Source organism: Populus trichocarpa, chromosome 5 (genome assembly GCF_000002775.5).
Source record: "Populus trichocarpa isolate Nisqually-1 chromosome 5, P.trichocarpa_v4.1, whole genome shotgun sequence".
NCBI classification, from domain to species: domain Eukaryota; kingdom Viridiplantae; phylum Streptophyta; class Magnoliopsida; order Malpighiales; family Salicaceae; genus Populus; species Populus trichocarpa.
In genome coordinates this window covers 24,528,951-24,548,782 of record NC_037289.2, presented here as the reverse complement: position 1 = coordinate 24,548,782, position 19,832 = coordinate 24,528,951, and the positions used below count along the sequence as shown (strand labels likewise).

Genomic DNA, 19,832 nt, shown 5'->3' with positions numbered 1-19,832 from the left:
ATTTTTTTAAAAAAATATTTATTTAAACATTGAAAAGTCTCCAAAACTATAATAAAAAAAAAATTGGAGGTGTTATGCATCAATCTTTGTCCATCTTGGTAAGAAAAAATAAACTAAATTACTAAAATCATGATTAATTTATTATCTGTGCGCATGAGTTGTATTAATCCTAGATTGATTCGTATTTGTATATATATAGGAATCCTAGATTGATTCGTAGTTGTATACATATAGGAACAAATAACTTTCCTGCTTATCTACTCTATATTTTTCCTATTCTGTCTCTGAAGTGTAACTATATATATTGCCTCATGTGGAGAAGAATAAATATAGCGAAGTAATATTACAGAAACCCTATTGTTTACATGGTATCAGAGCAGACTCAATTCCAAAGACATCTGCAGTAAACCAAACCGAATACGAACCTCGAATCCCTTCTCTTACGAAAAAAAAATAATCTGTATCAAGCTGTTGTTCTTATTCTACGAAACAGAATCCTCTATATTTCTGAAACGTAACTCACAAGTTATTTGATTTCTTCTTTATCTGGTATTTTTTTTCTTCTATGGCTGCAGACATGTCAACTTCAATTGTTCCAACACCAACACAACAGATTATTGTACATCAAGATAACTCTACCTTCCCAACCGGAGTCATCCTTGATGAGACCAACTATTCATTATGGTCTCAACTCATGGAGATGCGTATAGGGGCTCGCAACAAAGCTGGATATCTCACGGGAGAAACAACAAAACCAGAAGTTGGAGATCCCAATCTTGGAGCATGGATTACTGAAAATCACAGAGTAAAAAGTTGGCTCATTGACGCAATGAGTCCAGCATTAATGCAACGATTTATTCGCCTGTCTATAGCCAAAGAAATATGGGAGGCCGTATCAAAAACATTTTATGATGGATCAGATGAAACCTGTATCTTTGAATTGAACCAAAGATCTTTCTCTACCAAACAGAATGGCCGCCCCTTATCAACTTACTATAATGAACTTGTTGCTATCTTTCAAGAAATTGATCACAGGACGAAATCTCAGGAAGGAACAGTTGAAGGGGTACTTCAGTTACACTCCGCAATGGCTAGGCTTAGAGTTCATATTTTTCTGAGTGGACTTGATTCTGAATTTAATCAGGTTTGTGGCGAAATCTTGCGCAAAGATCCAAAACTTGATTTGGAGAACACATACGCATATGTCAGGAGAGAATACCAGCAAAGACAAACCATGGGAAGTTATCATCCAAGCTCTGAGAATTTAGCTATGCTAACCAACACTCCTCGACAAGGATCATCATATGAATCAGCCAGCAAACGAAACACTCAATTATCCAGAAAGGTTAACAACCTGGTCTGCGCTCATTGTGGGGAAAAAGGTCATTCACAACAGCGGTGTTATGAGATTATTGGCTATCCCGAGTGGTGGGATTTCTCAAAGAAACCTCGAAAAAAGATCTCTGCAAGAGCTATGACAACATCAACAGAAGATCACCAGCAGCCTACAGCAAATATTGCTCATCCTAGTAAAGTTGGTAAAGTATCTGTATTCCCTGCACATTATAAGGATAAAACTTGGATTATTGATACAGGTGCATCTGAACATATGACGAGAGACGTTAGACAATTACAATCCATACTCCCTTCTTCTCAATCAATTATTTCCACAGCCAATGGTAATACCTCCCCTGTTATTGGGGAAGGATCTGTTATTTTTTCAAATACACTCACACTCAATATTGTCCTTGTTGTTCCCTCTCTTGAATATAATCTGTTATCTGTTAGCTAAATTACATCCACTCTTCATTGTACTGTAACGTTTTGGCCCTCCTTTTGTGTCTTTCAGGACATTCTAACACGGAGGATTCTTGGCTATGGTGTTAGACGGGGCAAACTCTACTACTTGGAATTAACAGATAATAGAGAATCAAAAATCAGTCAGGCAAATCATGTTAGTAGCAGAGACAAGGCTCAGACAGTTATGTGGCTATGGCATCGTAGATTAGGACATCTTTCTTTTGGTTATCTAAAGAAACTACAACCAGTACTCTTTTCTGGTATTAATGAATTGGATTTTCATTGTGATACATGTGAACTGGCTAAAAGTCACCGTATCTCTTATTCTCCAAGTTTGAATAAAAGTTCAGAACCATTTGAGGTCATTCACACTGATGTTTGGGGTCCTACAAAGGTTCCTGCAATTTCTAGCTCTCGTTATTTTGTGACTTTTATTGATGAATGCACGAGAATGACTTGGGTATCCTTACTTATACATAAGAATGATGTGTGTCTAGCTTTCCAGACATTCCATAGAATGATACAAACTCAGTATCAAAAACAAATTCGTGTGGTGCAGTCTGATAATGGCACCGAGTTTGTAGCTGTGTCTCTTGGGAACTTTCTACGCAGCCATGGAATTCGCCATCAGACCTCATGCACCTATACTCCACAACAAAATGGATTAGCTGAGCGGAAAAATCGACAACTATTAGAGGTAGTACGTGCTTCCCTCTTTGGTATGAACATGCCAAAATTTTATTGGGGTGAGGCTGTGAAATCTGCTGCTTATATCATCAACAGAACACCCTCCCGAGTCCTAGATTTTCAAACACCCTTACAAAAGTTACAATCCTTACTCCCCAGTTCCCCATTTTCCCAACCTTAAACCCCAAATTTTTGGTTGTACCGTGTTTGTTCACATCCCAAAAATCTTACGGAACAAACTTGATCCATGTGCAAAACGTTGTGTATTTGTTGGCTACTCTGATCTTCAGAAAGGATATAGGTGTTATGATCCCTACACCCGCAAAGTCCATGTGACATTGGATGCCTCCTTTCGTGAGCTCATACCTTATTACTCTAGGGGAGTCTTGAGCCATTCTCTTCAGGGGGAGAACTTCAGTAATGAGAATGAGGATCTGATGGATAAAGGAAGTGAGGAGTTTACCCAGTTAGAGGCTCTGATGGATAAAGTAAGTGAGGAGTCTATCCAGTTAGAAGAGAATGAACAATTGAATCCACAAGGTTGTGATCATAGCACTAATGCCGAGAATAATTCCACACATGAGGCTCTATTTTTTCCTAATGAATCTGCATCACCATTTGAGTTGCCCCTATCTACACCATTACCTGCAGAATCATCCACGAATGTTCCTCCTCAAGTAAGTCATGGGATTAGAGAGTCTAATGAAACATATTGTCCTACAGAAAACCCCACTTCTAGATATCCACAAAGGATGAATAAAGGAATTCCGAAAAAACAATATGAACCTGATCTTACAGTCAAAACCAAATATCCAATTAATAACTATGTGTCCTCTCATAGGTTGACTCGTTCATATGCACTTACTGTTAATCAACTTTCCACAGTTTCTATTCCTAGTAATATGCAGGATGCATTGGCTAATCAAAGATAGAGAAAGGCAATGAATGAAGAGATGGAGGCTCTACAGAAAAATGCTACGTGGGAACTAGTTCCGCTGCCCAAAGGAATGAAGACAGTTGGATGCAGATGGGTGTTCACTGTGAAACTCAACCCAGATGGTAGTATTGACAGGTATAAAGCTCGACTAGTCGCAAAAGGATATACACAAAGGTATGGGGTAGACTATCAGGATACTTTTGCACCAGTAGCCAAGATCAATACTATTCGTATTCTTATATCTATAGCAGCAAATCGAGACTGGCCTCTGCAACAGTTTGATGTTAAGAATGCATTTCTTAATGGTGATCTAGAAGAAGAAGTTTACATGGAACTACCACCTGGAGTTAACAGCAACTTAGGCAAAGGTGAAGTCTGCAGACTGAAGAAGTCATTGTATGGACTAAAACAGTCACCTAGAGCATGGTTTGGGAGATTCTCTGCTACAATGAAGGAGTTTGGCTATAAACAAAGTAACTCCGATCATACTTTGTTTATAAAACATAACGAAGGAAGAGTAACCGCTTTAATTGTATATGTGGATTATATGGTCATGACAGGAGATGATCCACGTGAAATGAAAGCATTACAGAGATATCTAGCTACTAAATTTGAAATGAAGGATCTTGGACACCTTAAATATTTTTTGGGAATTGAGGTGGCAAGGTCAAGGCAGGGAATATCTCTTTCACAACAAAAATATGTGATAGACCTGCTAACTGAAACTGGAATGCTTAGTTGCAAACCAGTAGAAACGCCCATGGAGATGAATCATAAGCTAGGAATTTTTCCAGATCAGGATCCAACAGACAAGGATCGTTACCAGCGATTAGTTGGAAGGCTAATCTACTTATCCCATACCAGACCTGATATTGCATATGCAGTAAGCGTGGTGAGTCAATTCATGCATGCACCAAGTAAAGAACATATGGAAGTAGTATATCGAATCTTACGGTACTTAAAAGGTTCTCCAGGAAGAGGATTGTTGTTCACAAAAAACAGTATTTCTAACATTGAAGGATATACAGACTCTGATTGGGCAGGAGATCAGACGACCAGAAAATCTACTTCTGGTTATTTTACGTTTGTAGAAGGTAATCTTGTCACTTGGAAAAGCAAGAAACAAAAAGTAGTAGCAAGATTAAGTGCTGAAGCTGAATTTCGAGGGATGGCTCATGGTGTATGTGAATTGATGTGGATAAGGAATATATTAAGGGATTTGGGGATTGAATATACTGAACCTATGAATCTCTTCTGTGATAATAAGGCAGCTATAGCAATCGCACAGAACCCTGTTCAACATGATCGCACCAAACATGTTGAGGTTGATCGTCATTTCATCAAGGAGAATCTCGATGGAAGAATCATACAGTTTCCATTTATACAGTCTAAGAGTCAACTGGCTGATGTACTCACGAAGGCAGTTTCAGGAAAGGCATTTCATGATATAATTGACAAGTTGGGCATGATAAACATCTATGCACCAGTTTGAGGGGGAGTGTGCGCATGAGCTGTATTAATCCTAGATTGATTCGTATTTGTATATATATAGGAATCCTAGATTGATTCGTAGTTGTATATATATAAGAACAAATAACTTTCCTGCTTATCTACTCTATATTTTTCTTATTCTGTCTCTGAAGTGTAACTATATATATTGCTTCATGTGGAGAAGAATAAATATAGCGAAGTAATATTACAGAAACCCTATTGATTACATTATCCAATAAGCATTGCTCGCAGGCTACTTCTCCAATTATTATTACAAAATATATGGCAACTTGGCAATTTAAAGAAGTTTTAGCACCCCATGACAGGAATGTAAGTGCCAAGAGCTGTATCTGAGGACGAGTTATAGCAAGAACTCCCACCATTTCAGAGTCCATAGAAGTAGCAGATTGTGACTAAACAGATTCCGCTGAAACGAGAAGCTTTTACAGCTTCTGTATAGTTTCCTTTTCATACAGTATGACAAGAAATCTATTTGATCAATTAGCCTGGATAATGCTATGCGTGAAGGATCAAGATCCTTTTTTAGGAATGCCAAGGTCTTCTGTTTATCTTCACGTGTTTTGCTTTTAATAAAGTAATTCTGTCTTCTTTCCATGGTCTAATCAACAGATATTATGGCCTCTGCCTCAACTTATTTGCAGGAGAAGGTTGGCAAGAATATGGCGGATCTCTTCCAATCTCTCTTTTGTTTCTTCTGACCGGACCGGATGTTTTAATTTTTTCATTTCTCTTGCCGAATTCGGATGCCAACAAGGAGAAAAGTCTCTCCCCAAAGGATCAAATCAAAGGGCACCCAAGAAACAAAAGTCCGAAATTGAGAAAGTTTGATCAGTATGGCGAGAAAACAGTCTCTTTGACAAAGTGTGAAGCTGCTGCTACAAAACTGAAGTCCCAAGATCAAGTTGAAGTACAAGCTTCCATGGTAAGTTGTTAAGAAATCATTGACCTGGAATGTGATTCTTATATAGGTTCAAGGTAAATGACGACCTGCTATTTCGTAATGTTGTTATCTTTGCTAGTAATTTGACTTGCTACCAGTATGCATTATGGCCTCATGTGCAACTAAAAGAAAACATTGATATCACTAAAAACATGATAGGTGTTTTTATGTTCATTGTTCTCTCTTAGCGGTTGAATAATGTTTCTTAACATGGTTGCAGGATTTGTTGCCAGTTACCTGCTCAGGCATGGATAAAACTGCAATCTCGAGTTCCCTTGATAGATTCATATATTCCCCCACAACAGAATCATGGAGGCTGGAGGACTACAAAGTCAAAGGTGTGTGATTTAGAAATGCTTCGAGCTTTGGGCACATGGTCCTTTATCTGTGGAAAACTTTCATATATGAATCTCATTTCTGTTGTCTGCTGTTCAGACTACAGAAAGGAGGCATGCTTTCTAATACGAAAGGTTAATGTTGACCTGTTATTGGACATTCTAAGCTCCTCCTTGAACATACAATCTATCACATGGCTCTACATGCCATGAAAATCTTTAAGGGTCTAGTGCGGGATCTATCCTCTCCCAGAAATGTGTATCTCGGGGTTATAATATGGATCATCATTAATTAAGTGCATGGTGACGATAACCGGATTCTGAGTTTGACTTCCCAGCGGCTGCATCGATCATGTAACTCAGCTGTTAACTTCATGACCGTCAGCATCCAGTCTACCGAAGATGTCGACCTTGGAATCCAAAATAATTGATTTTGCAGGGGAGGACACTTTGTTATTTTGGTTATAGAAAGTTTATCCAGTGTGGATTGATAACTCGTGATCAGCATTTGTATATTTTTGGTGAAGACTGGATACACAACAGGTTGTGGGGGGGCTGAAAATATTTATGCTGGCTTGGTCTTTGTAGCTTTTAGCAATGAAAAAGACGAAGCTGATCACTTTGTAAAACTTCGCATCCCTGCATGTCACTTTCGAGTGATACAAGTCACAGATTCCCTCAGCAAGAGTTCATCGTAGACATGCTATAGCTGAGAAATGCTTTGTACATATGACAGCCTAGAATCATATCCGCTATTGGAACCAAGGTAACAACTAATAGTAAGTAATCTCCTCCCAATAGCCTTGCTAGATATAGAAGATACATGTCATTTAGATTTATAATAGCAGCTATCATAAGCCTCAGATCCTATTAGATCAGTCGATTTTTGCACAAGATGCATATAGTCTGGGCACTATAGAATCATAATGACCCAATCAAGTAAAATGTATGCCACAACAATAGACCTAGCCCTTAATAACCATTGCGAATATAAGTTTTTCGCGTACCAAACTGCTCACCATGTTATGTCTGACTGTATAAACGTTTTCTCTTATATTGTCATCAATCATCATCCTTAAACTCGACAAGCTTCTACTAGAGCATCTCTGCAATTCTGGAGGAGACATCATCCAAACAAGTCATATTGCTCCAGCTGCCAGTAAGGAATACAGCTCCCCGGGGATTCCATTTTCCCAACCAGCTGGTCTATTCCTGCATTCATAAACCAATAGCTTAAGAAAATTGGATTGTTCGAAAATCGCAGTGCATGCTTATCAAAGCTGGTTACGGACATAAGGCTGTCCGAAATAGCTCAAGTGTTGAATAGAACTCTCAATGCATGAATATTACAGAAAATTAAGGACAAAAACTTTCATTACCTATGTCTGGGCTATGCAAGTACATGTGGTCGGACACTGGGGTGGCGTCTTCATCAGGTTGGTTGTCTTCTGGCTTGGTCTTCTTCTCTTTAAAAGGCTCAATTTCTGTCTCTACTTCAGATTCTCCACTGTTTGGTAGTAAAGCTGATTGCTTTCTTTTTGAACGAGCTCTCCTATTTTGGAACCAATTATAGACATTTGTTTCAGAAATCTGGCCATGTTGTGCAAGTTCCTTGGTTATATCTTTGATCTTCTGCCTGCCTGGAGTCGCATTGCATTGTTTGAAAATCTGCTCAAGGATTTCAAGTTGCGCTGGTTTTGGAGTCCACCGCTGCCTCGACCCTATCTTGTGGACAGAAGATGACAGTAATGGATCGCAAAAGTATGGATTCCCAAGTCGCATGCCTAAATGAGAAGCAAAACATCGAAGATTTACCTCAACAAAACTAAGTAAAACACATGCTTATTAAGAAATTAATAGGACGATTAGTCAAGAACAAATTACATAGACAATAAATGGCTAGGCAAAGAATTATCTCAGCATAACTTTCCCCCATGATAAAGATAGAACAAGACAGCTTCAATTAGAGAACATTCAGCAATACAAGTGCCATCAAACCAATACTGTTTAGGGTTCTTTAGCTGGTGGAAGTGATCATCAATTGGCAAGTGAAATTTTGAGAGACAGAAATGGCCAACAGTGCTATAAAGAGGGCAAATTGAATAAGAGTAATCCAAAGGTAAAGTAACATAGCTCTCCATATCCAATAACTTTCAAACTCCACTGAATTCCCCCATTGATTCAGTTCATAGATACACAAAACAAAAGATTATAACATGCACAACAAACCCTTTAAAGGAGAGAAGAAACAAACCAGCAAAATCCTGGTGGACAGAGAGAGCCTTGTGCATCTCAACAAGCTGCTCACAGATAGTGGCATAAACAGAAATTTGTTTCCTCAGCATCTCCATTTGCTCATCAGTCATCACTTTAACACCTAACCCACCTCCATTTTGAAACTTTCCATCCTCCATGAATCTCTCTCTAGCTAACAAGAACTATTTATATATGCTACAGCTCTCTCTTTTCCTAATAATGTTTCACTTTCTGGCTGCGACGTGAAAAGGAGTTGAGAAGAAGAAGAAGAATTGAAGTAATCACAAGACAAGAAGAGGGACTCTGCTCTGCAGCATAAAGGGTAGAAAAGGGCAGGAATGGTTGACGAGGTGCGCATTTTAGCATGATTGAGCGGGTTTCGCGCGTCAAGATCTCCCTTACGCCCCGAATCTTGGTCTTCATATGAATCATAGATTTTGCAAGTAACGGTAAATTCCATATTTATCTCCTTTTTATTTTATTTTATTTTTTGAAAGTTGGTTTGGATTTAACATAATTAATCACCTTTAAAAAGAAAAATAAAACTTCAAATATTTAACTTAATTAACTTTAAGAGGGTGTGTATGTCTTTAAGATTTTATTTTTAAAAAAATAGCTTTTGTAGATTATGAATACCTCAATTCAAATAATTCTAAATTTTGATAGTAAAACATAGAGTTTATTCTATTTGGAAAATCGAATTCTATTTTTTTTTTTAGTTTATATAGTTGAAAACATGCATGGGAGTTAAATCCAGAAAAAAAATCAATGTTTTTTAAAAAATAATGCCGGTTTTCATTAGTCATGGAATCCGGCATTTCATGCGTGACTCAATGGTCCAAACATTTGCTTGAGTAAGAAAATGGCGGAGAATGTTACGAGCTCTCCTTGTCCTAGTGCCTAGCCTAATTTTTTATTAGCGGTAATTCAATCAAGTCTTAGTCTCATCCTGTTTCAAACTAAATTATTTAGTATAATCAACTTCCTTCAAAACCAAAGTTATTGAATCTGGTATCAGTTATGGATTCATCGGCTTGATAATAATTAATTAAATTAATATTGTTTTAAAAAAAACTCTAATTAAATTTTGTCCCACTAAATCCCAGTAAACGATTAAATTATTTCAAGTCAACTCTCATTTTAATTTTTAAAAACTCATCGAACTGCTCTTAAAAACATTGTTCAAGAATATTGCACATGGATTTATTATATTTGTTATTATTATTATAAAATAATATTATTGAATCAAATCAAATCAAATCAAATCTATATCAGTCAAACGGGTTGATAATAATTAATTAAAATAATATTGATTTAAAAAAAATCAAATTAAATTTTAACTAAATCCCGCTAAGCTGATGAAGTCACTTTGACTTAATTCTCATTTTATTTTAAAAAATTCATCTTAAATCTGATCTTAAATTTCAAGTAGGCTGGCCAAACCAACCGCTCTTAAAAACATTTTATTATATTTGTAATTATTATCATAAAATCTGAGTAGATAATCTAATAATTTTAGTCAAAAAAAAAAAAAAAGGTGACGGTTCAAGATCACTTGGCCATCACCAATCTTTTCAACTGCAAGCAAGAATTAAAAGCGATAAGAACATTAGAATAAGATCATCACTACAAGATTAAAAGAGAGCGACACAGAACACATGGCCTAGGTAGCCGCAGCAGAACTCTTAATTCTTGGCATGGAACAAGGAAATTTGGTGTCCCTGGCAAGAGCAACAAAGTTGAGGGATTGTGGGGTGTCTCTATCTTTCATATCTTATTTAAATTAATAACCAAAAATATACATACTTAAACTATAGTTAGTTAATTACCACTGCACAGTCGCATTTTTCCATCAGCACCACCGAGGCTGCTCTCACACAGAAACAAGGAGGAGGACTTCCTTGTTTTGCGGGTGGCTTGAACATCTATAGCCAACCCGCATGGCCGCCTCAGATTCCTGGCATCATCACTGCCGCCTCCTGGATAACCAGGATTGCCTTTAGAAGCTCTTTTGCGATGCTCAGGTCAAACAAACATTCAAGTGAGAGAACCCAACTAACCAAATTCAAGAGATTACAAAAAGAAGAAGAGGGTCCCTTTTCATAGCTATACAAGCATGGAAGATGAGCAGCTAACTTGAAAAAGCCATTGATTTTCGTTAATAGGTGGCCTTGGACATGTGTCTTTCCCTCAGAAGCTATCTTGAGATGTGAGGTTTTCTCTCGCACTTGTAAATTGACCGCCAGCCTCTCTCACAGCCGAAAGGGAGACACCTCCAATAGTATCTCGAGCCTTGGATCGGAGCTAAGATGACTCATTTCTCTCCTAGACTATAGGATCTAGATTTGTTGGTAAACCTGGCCGCGCGGCGCTAATACCAATTGATAGGTGGTATTGGACCTATCTCTTTCTCAAAAGCTAGCTTAAAAGGTGAGGCTTTCCCTCACGCTTATAAATCGATACTCATGTGGAGTAAAGTCATGAATAATTCCAACTATCATGAAATTATTCACTCAAGGAAAGGAGAATGCATCATCAAATTGACCTCAAACAATAATAACATTGTGGCTTTACTTTAAAGAAAACAGCAATCAAAAAAGACCAAAAAGCTAGTAAATGGAAAACTGCGTCGCTCACTAAATCCATTCATCGCCTGAATCTTCAAAATAATGTTGTTTCTTGGCTAAATTCAATTTGTGACCGGAATCAATCCTGTGGTGTTCTTCAACATAAAATTCTTTCTCAACTGAACTCAATCCGAACGGTAGAGAAGCTTTCCTGGATTCACATAACCCAATCTTCGACACTTGGCTTAGGTTTGCTTTTGAGCAGATGATGTCATCTTTTTCAAACCTTTTAAAATCTTAAGCAGATTTTCCACTGCAACAACCTGATGACCTTTTCCCTTCAACTTTATTTTTATGGCTTGCAGTTGATGACCAATTTGGTTATGAAATCCTTCGTGCTGTTTACAGAACTTGGATATCCAAAACTTCAATGTCTGAAAAAGAAATATCGAAATTATGAGGTAAAGGAATGTGTAGCCAGCATGGAAAGGGAAGTCCTAATAATTTCTCAACCACCCACCGTGGCATACTTAGGTTGCATTACATTTTCACTACACAAGAAGGATAGGGTCTCTAAATTAGGTGATCTTCTGAGAATGTATGCTAAAACTAGAAAGTGATAGTCCTTCAGACAACTATTCACATTAATGACCGAGTGCTGAAGGTTGTCGAACACAACTGAGCAATAATTGTGAATGAACTGAGTCTGCAACATAAGTAAACATTAGTCAACATTCAAGTTTCAACCCGTCCTGTCATGAAACAATTAAGGTTCAATCTAGGCATTAGGAAAGAGCGTGCATACCTCAAGAACACACTGTTAGCTCTAAAACTCTTGTACAGCACACACCCTGGAGAAGCTCAGTTATACGATCGCGACTAGTTACCACATCAATATGGTCATTTAAAGTATCAATATTCAGAGTAGCATGGTTCAGAACTTTGAACTGACTCCGGTAAACGTTATTTGCAGACCATGCTGTCCACTCCAACTCTTAGAGATTAGGGGCATTAATTTTCATTGTGCAGTTGTATACAGGAGACAAGGAATTCAAGTCCAAGAATAACTTCTGCAGCCTCTCAGTTGAGATGCAAATCTCCAAGAGATTATATGGGAGATCAAGTAACGTTAATTCTTCAAGACATGGATGATTGATACTAATTTTGTCTGTCTTTTAAATCGGAAAGACTCGACCTTTTAAGTGATGGGCAGGCAGTTGAAATCAACTTTTTTAAAACATCTTCAGAATCAGAACCTACCACTGGAGTCAGGGAGAGTTCCTCAAGAGAAACAAAAAACCCCGCAGGCTCTTTGACACACTTATAATACAGATCTAAGTCAAGGACTCTAAAAGTTTCAGAACTGTACATACACTGCGGCAGCTCGCAGATTGGCTTTTCCTCCGACTCAAAGAAGAGGATCTTTACGTATCCCAACCTCAAGGTCAATCTCCTGAACTCGACAATTCACTGCAACACTGATCCATTTGTCAATAAGATTTACATCTGCATCACAGTTATTCTTGCGGCAATACCAGTCCAGGCAAAGACGCTGTATCGCCATCCCATTTCGCTGGCTCAGCAACCCATCCGCACTATCAATAAGTTGATTGCACGAATTCGGGGGACCATCATAGAAACATTTTGATACAAACATTTTGATACAAACTTCAGATATGGGCTAGAAACAAACATCTGTCTGAATCTTTTTGATACCACACCAATTCGAGCTATGTCATCCATCTCAAGGAAAGAGAAAATATTGTGATGAATAATGGGATCTGGTAAGTTCCAGAATTGATCCATCGCCTCGGTATTCCTACATTGTGCTTTCCTACAGCGTTCTCTGACTAGCAAGGCCATTGTTATACCCAAAATTCTCTACCTAAAAAGATGAATATCTTCCAAATCAGAAACTATCAAAATATTAATATTAAAAAAACAATAATACGTGAAAACTGACAACAGCCCCACAAACAGAACTCAAAGCAAAACCCTAAATATCATGCTTTAAAAGCCCTACATTCAAACACCCTGCTCTAAATCATATTGACAGATTCAAAATGTAAATTGCAACAACATGGATTATAGAGTATTTCAAACAATAAGTAAAACAAAACCATATAGGTGGTGGCCCAGTGGTAAGAGCTTGGGATCAAGAGGTTTGCTCCCTCTGTGGTCTCAGGTTCGCTCCCTCTATGGTCTCAGGTTCGAGTCTTGTGGTTGCTCATATGATGGCCACTGTAGGCTTACATAATCGTTAACTTCAGGGCTCGTGGGATTAGTCGAGATGCGCGCAAGCTGACCCGGACACCCACGTTAAATTAAAAAAAAAATTATGTAAAACAAAAGGAATCAGAGAACACATACCTGAGCAACTCGAGAGAGTTTTTTTAATTTTTATTTTTTTATGAATAGGGTTTGATATTATTTTCTATCTCTCTCTTCTTGCATATACGCCTCGCTTAATGAAAATTAGTTTTTTGAAATTTATTTTCCAAACTATTTTCATGTATTTATTTATTTTAAAAAACTTAATTAATAAAAAATGATTTTCAATTAAAAAAATAGCTTAATTTTAGAAAAAATTATTTTTTTATTTCAAACAAAAATATTTTTTAGAAGTTAAGAAAAATTCAGAAATATCTTATTTTTATTAGTTATATCATATTTAATTCTAAATCTTTTAATTTCAATATATTTTGTTTTGAATTATTTTTATTCAATTTTATCTCTTAGAATTTGATTTTTATATCAACTTTGATCCTCATTTTTTTATTGTTATTTTTTTTTCTATTTTTCTTTTAATTGAAAATTTTTATTTATTAGATTTAGTTCTTATTCTTTTCACTGCTATTTATTTTACATTAAATAATTTTAAAAATTATATTTTATTAATTTTATCATCTTTCAACTTTTTTATCTGTTAGATTTGATCATTTCTTTTAATAATCTTGAAAAAAAATTAATAAGTTATTTTACAGATCATTTTTTATGATATAGTCAAACATTGAAAAATATTTTCCAAGTCATTTTTCATAACACTACCACACATCAAAAGATAATTCACTTTCTATATAAATCACTTTAAAAAAAATTATTTTCTAACAAACAAACGGGTCTTGAAAAGCTTCTCAAATGAGAAATGCTATTTAGAATAGCCAAATTGGTAATAAGATTTTTTAAATTGTGCAAATACAAGCACTCTAATGGTCAAAGGCAATTTAGAAGACTCAATTGTATTTTAATATATTTGATACATAACTATATTTCATAGTCTGATATAATCTGGTTGACTTGGTAGATCTAAAAATAACTTGGATGATTCTCAATCAACTCAATATTAAATGATAAGATTAAAAAAAATTAAAAAAAATAAAATTAAAAACAACTTGGATAAACTCACTAAACTCATAATGCGGATTACAAGAAGAAGATAATTTCATAAAAGAACAACCAAAAAGCTATTATAATGAATAATATTTTAATATTTTTGCAAGATAAGTAAGAATAAAATTTATTTATGTAAGACAGATATTTTGTCTAGGCTAGCACTCCTCTTCGAGCATGGAAAACAAGCATTAAAAAAGGAAAATAATTCGTGGCCTTCCATTTAGCATCTCCATGGGATGCCATGGAGATGCTCTCAAGGATTGATAGCTGTGACAGCGGGCCGTGTCTGCAAGTAAAGATAGAGACATGGATAGGAAGAAGGTGCTTCTAGGAAACAAACCTCCGAGCCTTCCATTCTTGATGAAACATATAGATCATGCGAGGAACGTCATAATCACCTAACATATGTTATGTGCTCTTTAAGGATAAGAGCTGCATATATATATACAGTTGTCAAGTTGGGAAGAAATCGCGTGTATCCACTCTGTTCTGTTGTCGACACAATCCTTGTTCGATCCAAGTGATTTATCTACGTACAGCAAGAAAAAGTCAAATACATAAGACACAAGTAGAGGCTTTTCATGGAAGGCAGAATTCACAGCTCTGTGAATTTCATTTCTTATCGGTATCAATGCGCTAATTCCCGGCTACCTTCCTCTTTCTTTATTCAATCTCTTCTCGGTTTTTTAGGGAACATTTGACCTTTTGTTATGGGACTAAGGTAATGTTTGTTCTTGTGTTTTTTTAAAATAAAAAAATATTATTTTTTAATTAATATTTTTTAGTATTTTTAATTGTGTTGATTTGAAAAATAATTTTAAAAAATATATTATTTTAATATATTTCAAAAATAATTTTTAAAAATATATTATTTTAATATATTTCCAAACAAAAATAATTTTTTAAAAATAAAACATTATCAAATATAACTATAAATCATAACATATTTTCATTCAGAAACAGCTAAACACCTTTAAATCACAACATTTTTCCATTTAGAAACATCCAGTAACAATAACTCTAATTTATAAAATCAAAGGTTTTCATGTCAGTCAGTATATACAAGAATAAACATGTCTTTTTCATCTAGTTTAATTGTTCTTGTAATTTTTTAATTTTAGATTAAAAACAACAAAGAAGAAAAAATCCTGATGTTTTTTGTATAATTATCCCTATTTAATGAAAAAGTGAATAAAAACAGTTAGGAGATGTCTGAAACTCTCCAAATGGTGAAGGTTAGAATTTCTTGTATAATAAAAAACATAGGTAACCAAATGGATACTTTTGACGAGAAAATATCAACCTTGAAAATTAAAAAACAAGATATAATTGCTTCTGTTCTCTTCTTTTGAAATTTACACACCCTAACATGGGCCCAATGCCGGGCTTTAACAAGCATGAAACACGCTCTGCACCCTAGAGTCCTCCTCGGGTCTGCAAATTACACATTCATGATTGCCTCCGTTGAAGTTTAAATTTGTCATCATCTTTGACCTTGCTTTTGCTGTAAGAACCATCATCATGCAAGGATAAAAAAAGACAGCACCTCCAACTGAATTTTAGTGAATCCAAGAAGGGGTGCTGCACCTCTCCTCTCCTGCACGGGTAATCATGTCTACTCTCCGCGTAATATGACAGAAAGGGTAAAAAGAACACCAGATCAGACAACCGAGAGCCCAATCAAAATGACACGCAACTTTATTTAACTAAGGTACCCAATCACAAAAGGGAGAATATTTTAGTGGGATGAAAGCGCAAAGCTAATTTTAAGGCCCCCTATAGAAGCTAGCATAGAATGATTGGAAAATAAAATACAAAATAAATGTAAAATACATTTCCGATCTACTGCATGAAGAAACAACTGGTTTCAACAATTGCCCATCAGAAGCTCTCAACAGCCTCCTAACCTTGTCATTCATCTACATCACCCCCCAGAGACAGCAACTTACATACAAAACCTACCGGCACTCGTTTGCCAAGTGATGTCGAAATTCTGAGGATGGAGCAGCGAGAAAATGACAATCGAACATGCCATAAGCTAGAAACTCCAAGAAAATAATCAGTGACAAGGTTAGAAGAGACACGATGGAGTGAAGAGAGGACAATACAGGGATCCATCTAATTGAACAAAAAATAAATCTGACCACACCCAGGTATCAACGAAAAAGTACAAGAAACACGAAGAAAAGGGCATCAAACCAATTTAATATACCACATCCATGTAAACACAGAATTTAGTGCAACCTCTACCTGATACATGCATCACACCGTTCAAAACCTAAATGCCTGAAATACACTTCAGTAATTCTTATATAATTCTTTCTATAGAGAAGGGCACAAGGCATATATGGTAATGAACAAATTAACCATCAAGCAGAGACACCATGTAATCTACAGAAGATAACACTTATCTAATTCATTAAACTTTGATTCAAGTACAGATAACAGGCATTCTCCCTTCTACAACTAGTAACTTCTTTCCCTTGGAAGGAGGACAAAATAACAAAGGGAGCAGTACGCATATCCTTCCCTTAAAAAGATAACTGAAAGACAAAAAATTAACAACCAAAATAGCCAGTCATTAGCATCAAATGTCCAAACATTGTCACAACCTACATGACTAAGCTATTCTCCGGCTCCATATCCTACTCGTCGTCGTCATCTTCCTGCAAAGAAATTGCGAACCCCCCCAAATTAGACCAACGCAAAATTATCAATAACACAGACACCAAACAACATTAAGCAATACTAACCTCCCCACTTCCCTCTTCATCATCTTCATCGTCATCATTGACCTCTGACATTGACTTCTCAGACTCCTCTTCTTCCTTGGGCCCTTCAGCCTAATATTCATGCAGAAAACAATATCAATTTCAACAACTAAGATGATTACAATCTGACAAACAAACAACCAGGTCAGCACTGTTACCTGCTCCTTGTTGTAAGCTTTCATCTTCTTCTCATATTCAACCTTCCTCTTGTCCGCTTTGGCAACAAAGGGTGCTTTCTCCTATATTCGGTCAATTATGATCAAGTCAATAAAAGCATACTAATATTATTAATTACAAAATAAACCCCAAATATTAAATTAAATAATAAATCACTTACAGCCTCTGACAGTGACTTCCATTTATCTCCTCCAGCTTTTCCAACCTGATCATTAATTCATCACAGTAAAGTCAACAAACAATAAATCACAAATTGAAAATTCAACTTGATAGCCAAATATATAGGAGTAATTAAACTAGCAATAACTGAATGCTCACAGCTGCAACGGATTTGTTTTTAGGGTGTTCCCTCTTGTACTGCTCTCTGAACTCCTCCCTACAGTCAATAATAAATATTTCATTTAAAAAAAAACATAGTTTATTTTCCATTTGGCTAAAATGATCACAAAGAAGAAGAATATAGAGTAAGAAAAGTACATGAAGACGAAGAATGCACTGGCAGGCCTCTTGGGCTTGTTTGGATCCTTAGCTGCCTTTCCTGATTTCCGGGCTGCAGCTCCTCCTCCTCCTCCTTTGGTTGGTTTCTTGGTCACAGAGAGCCTGATAAACCACATCACAAAACGACAGGAGTTTAATCACAAAACGACAGCAAAAAACTTGAAAACCCATTTTTCTAGATCTTAGATCTACGAGACCGCAGAACACGTTTCGCACGTGACAAATACTGAAATTGATAGGAAACAGGATTGCATAAACTTACTTGGCGCTCTTAGTATCTGACTTTGATCTACCTCCTTTCATTGCGAATCCTGCAGTTTTAAAACCAGATCAGCTCAAAACACGGTTTAAATCAACGAGAACCGGTAAAAATCGGATCAAAACCGGCAAGACTTACCGGTAGGTGAGCTGAGATAGGGTTTGAAAGAGAGAGAAAGAGGAGGAGAGAAGGGGGGAGGATATTTTTACGTGTGAGGATGTGAAGAGAGTTGAGGGAGGAGCGGAGATATTAAGTGTAGTGAAGGAAATTGAAATTCAATTGCGGATGAAATGAAAATGGGAGAGGTGGAATGGGGTTTGGGCGGGATTTGGAAATTGCATGACACGTCATCGATCTTTGTGCTCTTGATCTATTGGCTGCGTGGGTGTTAAGCTTTCGACGGCTTACCCTTTGATTATCGCTATTCCTCTTTGTGCTTCTCTTTGTGCTTCTTTGCTCTCACATAAGCAGTGATATGTGATAATCTAAGGTTGGTTGGATTCCAGAGATGTAAGGCCCAGATTTTATCAACGGAATGGGCTATGCGGCTCCAGGCGTTTAGTTGATAACTATTGCCATAGTTAGAACTGGCCCAGCAAACCCTGGTCATCTATAGAACCCGAGCTGGCTTGGTTCAGGGATTTGTGGTGCCTATATTTCATATCAATTAAAAATATTTGTTTAATTAATATACACATCCGTTTAACATAAATTTTATCTAAAAATCTCTCTTGAAACTTTATTTAATAAGAATTTATAATTTATAATTTTTAAAAAATTATTTTTTATTGAAAAATTATCGCAATACCAACAACACTCACTATTTTTTTGGTATTTTTTGGTATTTTAATATTATTTTGATGTGTTAATTTTAATATTTTTTTATACCACAACCATAATTTTAAAAAACAATTCTAGAAAAGATAGGTTACTTTTATGTGATAGCAAACAAGGACGTGTGAGCAGATAAAAGAATTATTATCTCTTTGGTTTTTTTTTATTTTTCTTGTCTTAATAGAAAATGTGTCACCTAATTAAGTAATGTTAATGACGAATAGTGACGGGGAGATCATGTTATCATTGCTAAAATGCACATGGTCCACCCTTGTTTTTTTTTTTCAAACAAGGAAATAAATAATTTTATTAAATAGTATTAAATTAATTCATGATAATAACATCCTGTCATCCACGCTAAATAATTGGTGTGTAATGATTTAACACGATTATCGATCGCAGGTAACCCAATTTATTGATCACGATTTGCTTTCACAGGCGAGAAACGAGGGTGCAAGTGCATGTCCCTGCGGATTTTGCAGTGAAGTATTCACTCATTATTAGTCATGTTTGTTTTAATATTTTAAAAATATTTTTAAAAGAAATTAATTTGTTTTTACTTTTAATTAAATTTTTTATGTTTTTAAATCATTTTAATACGCTAATATCAAAAATAATTTTTAAAAAATAAAAAAAACATAATTTTAATACATTTTCGAGTAAAAAATACTTTAAAAAATAATCACAACCATATTTTCAAATAAAAAATATTTTAAAAAATAATCACAACCATATTTTAAATATGGTCTTAGTCTTATAGAATCCTAGTATTCTGTTAAGATTTGCTCTGGAGTAGTGTTTCTGTTGTTAACAGTGATTTTAGCATGAAAGATACATTAAATTTATTTAATGTATTTTTAAATAAA

General features: G+C 35.8%; 2 protein-coding genes and 1 long non-coding RNA gene across 4 annotated transcripts; all 3 read right to left on the bottom strand.

Annotated features, from left to right (window-relative positions):
* Positions 1-7,022: 7,022 nt before the first annotated feature.
* Positions 7,023-8,883, bottom strand: LOC7485645 (WUSCHEL-related homeobox 8). The gene is made up of 3 exons (XM_002306947.4): positions 8,466-8,883; positions 7,591-7,995; positions 7,023-7,423 (listed from the first exon to the last, which is right to left on the bottom strand). Exons 1-3 carry the CDS (start codon positions 8,623-8,625, stop codon positions 7,338-7,340), a joined length of 651 nt encoding a protein of 216 aa, XP_002306983.1. The 5' UTR covers positions 8,626-8,883; the 3' UTR covers positions 7,023-7,337.
* A 1,175-nt stretch (positions 8,884-10,058) lies between these two features.
* Positions 10,059-11,844, bottom strand: LOC112327571 (uncharacterized). The gene is made up of 2 exons (XR_002981880.2): positions 10,297-11,844; positions 10,059-10,188 (listed from the first exon to the last, which is right to left on the bottom strand). It is a non-coding gene; the product is annotated as an uncharacterized LOC112327571 (long non-coding RNA).
* A 4,975-nt stretch (positions 11,845-16,819) lies between these two features.
* Positions 16,820-18,436, bottom strand: LOC7494705 (high mobility group B protein 3). 2 transcript variants are annotated; one of them, XM_052452771.1, is made up of 8 exons: positions 18,271-18,436; positions 18,136-18,184; positions 17,853-17,975; positions 17,694-17,751; positions 17,536-17,580; positions 17,357-17,437; positions 17,189-17,270; positions 16,820-17,093 (listed from the first exon to the last, which is right to left on the bottom strand). In XM_052452771.1, exons 2-8 carry the CDS (start codon positions 18,174-18,176, stop codon positions 17,086-17,088), a joined length of 438 nt encoding a protein of 145 aa, XP_052308731.1. In that variant the 5' UTR covers positions 18,177-18,184; positions 18,271-18,436; the 3' UTR covers positions 16,820-17,085. The 2 variants fall into 2 exon arrangements, with proteins under 2 accessions (XP_052308731.1, XP_024457997.1); XM_024602229.2 differs by having other exon boundaries at positions 17,181-17,270; positions 18,271-18,434.
* Positions 18,437-19,832: the final 1,396 nt, after the last annotated feature.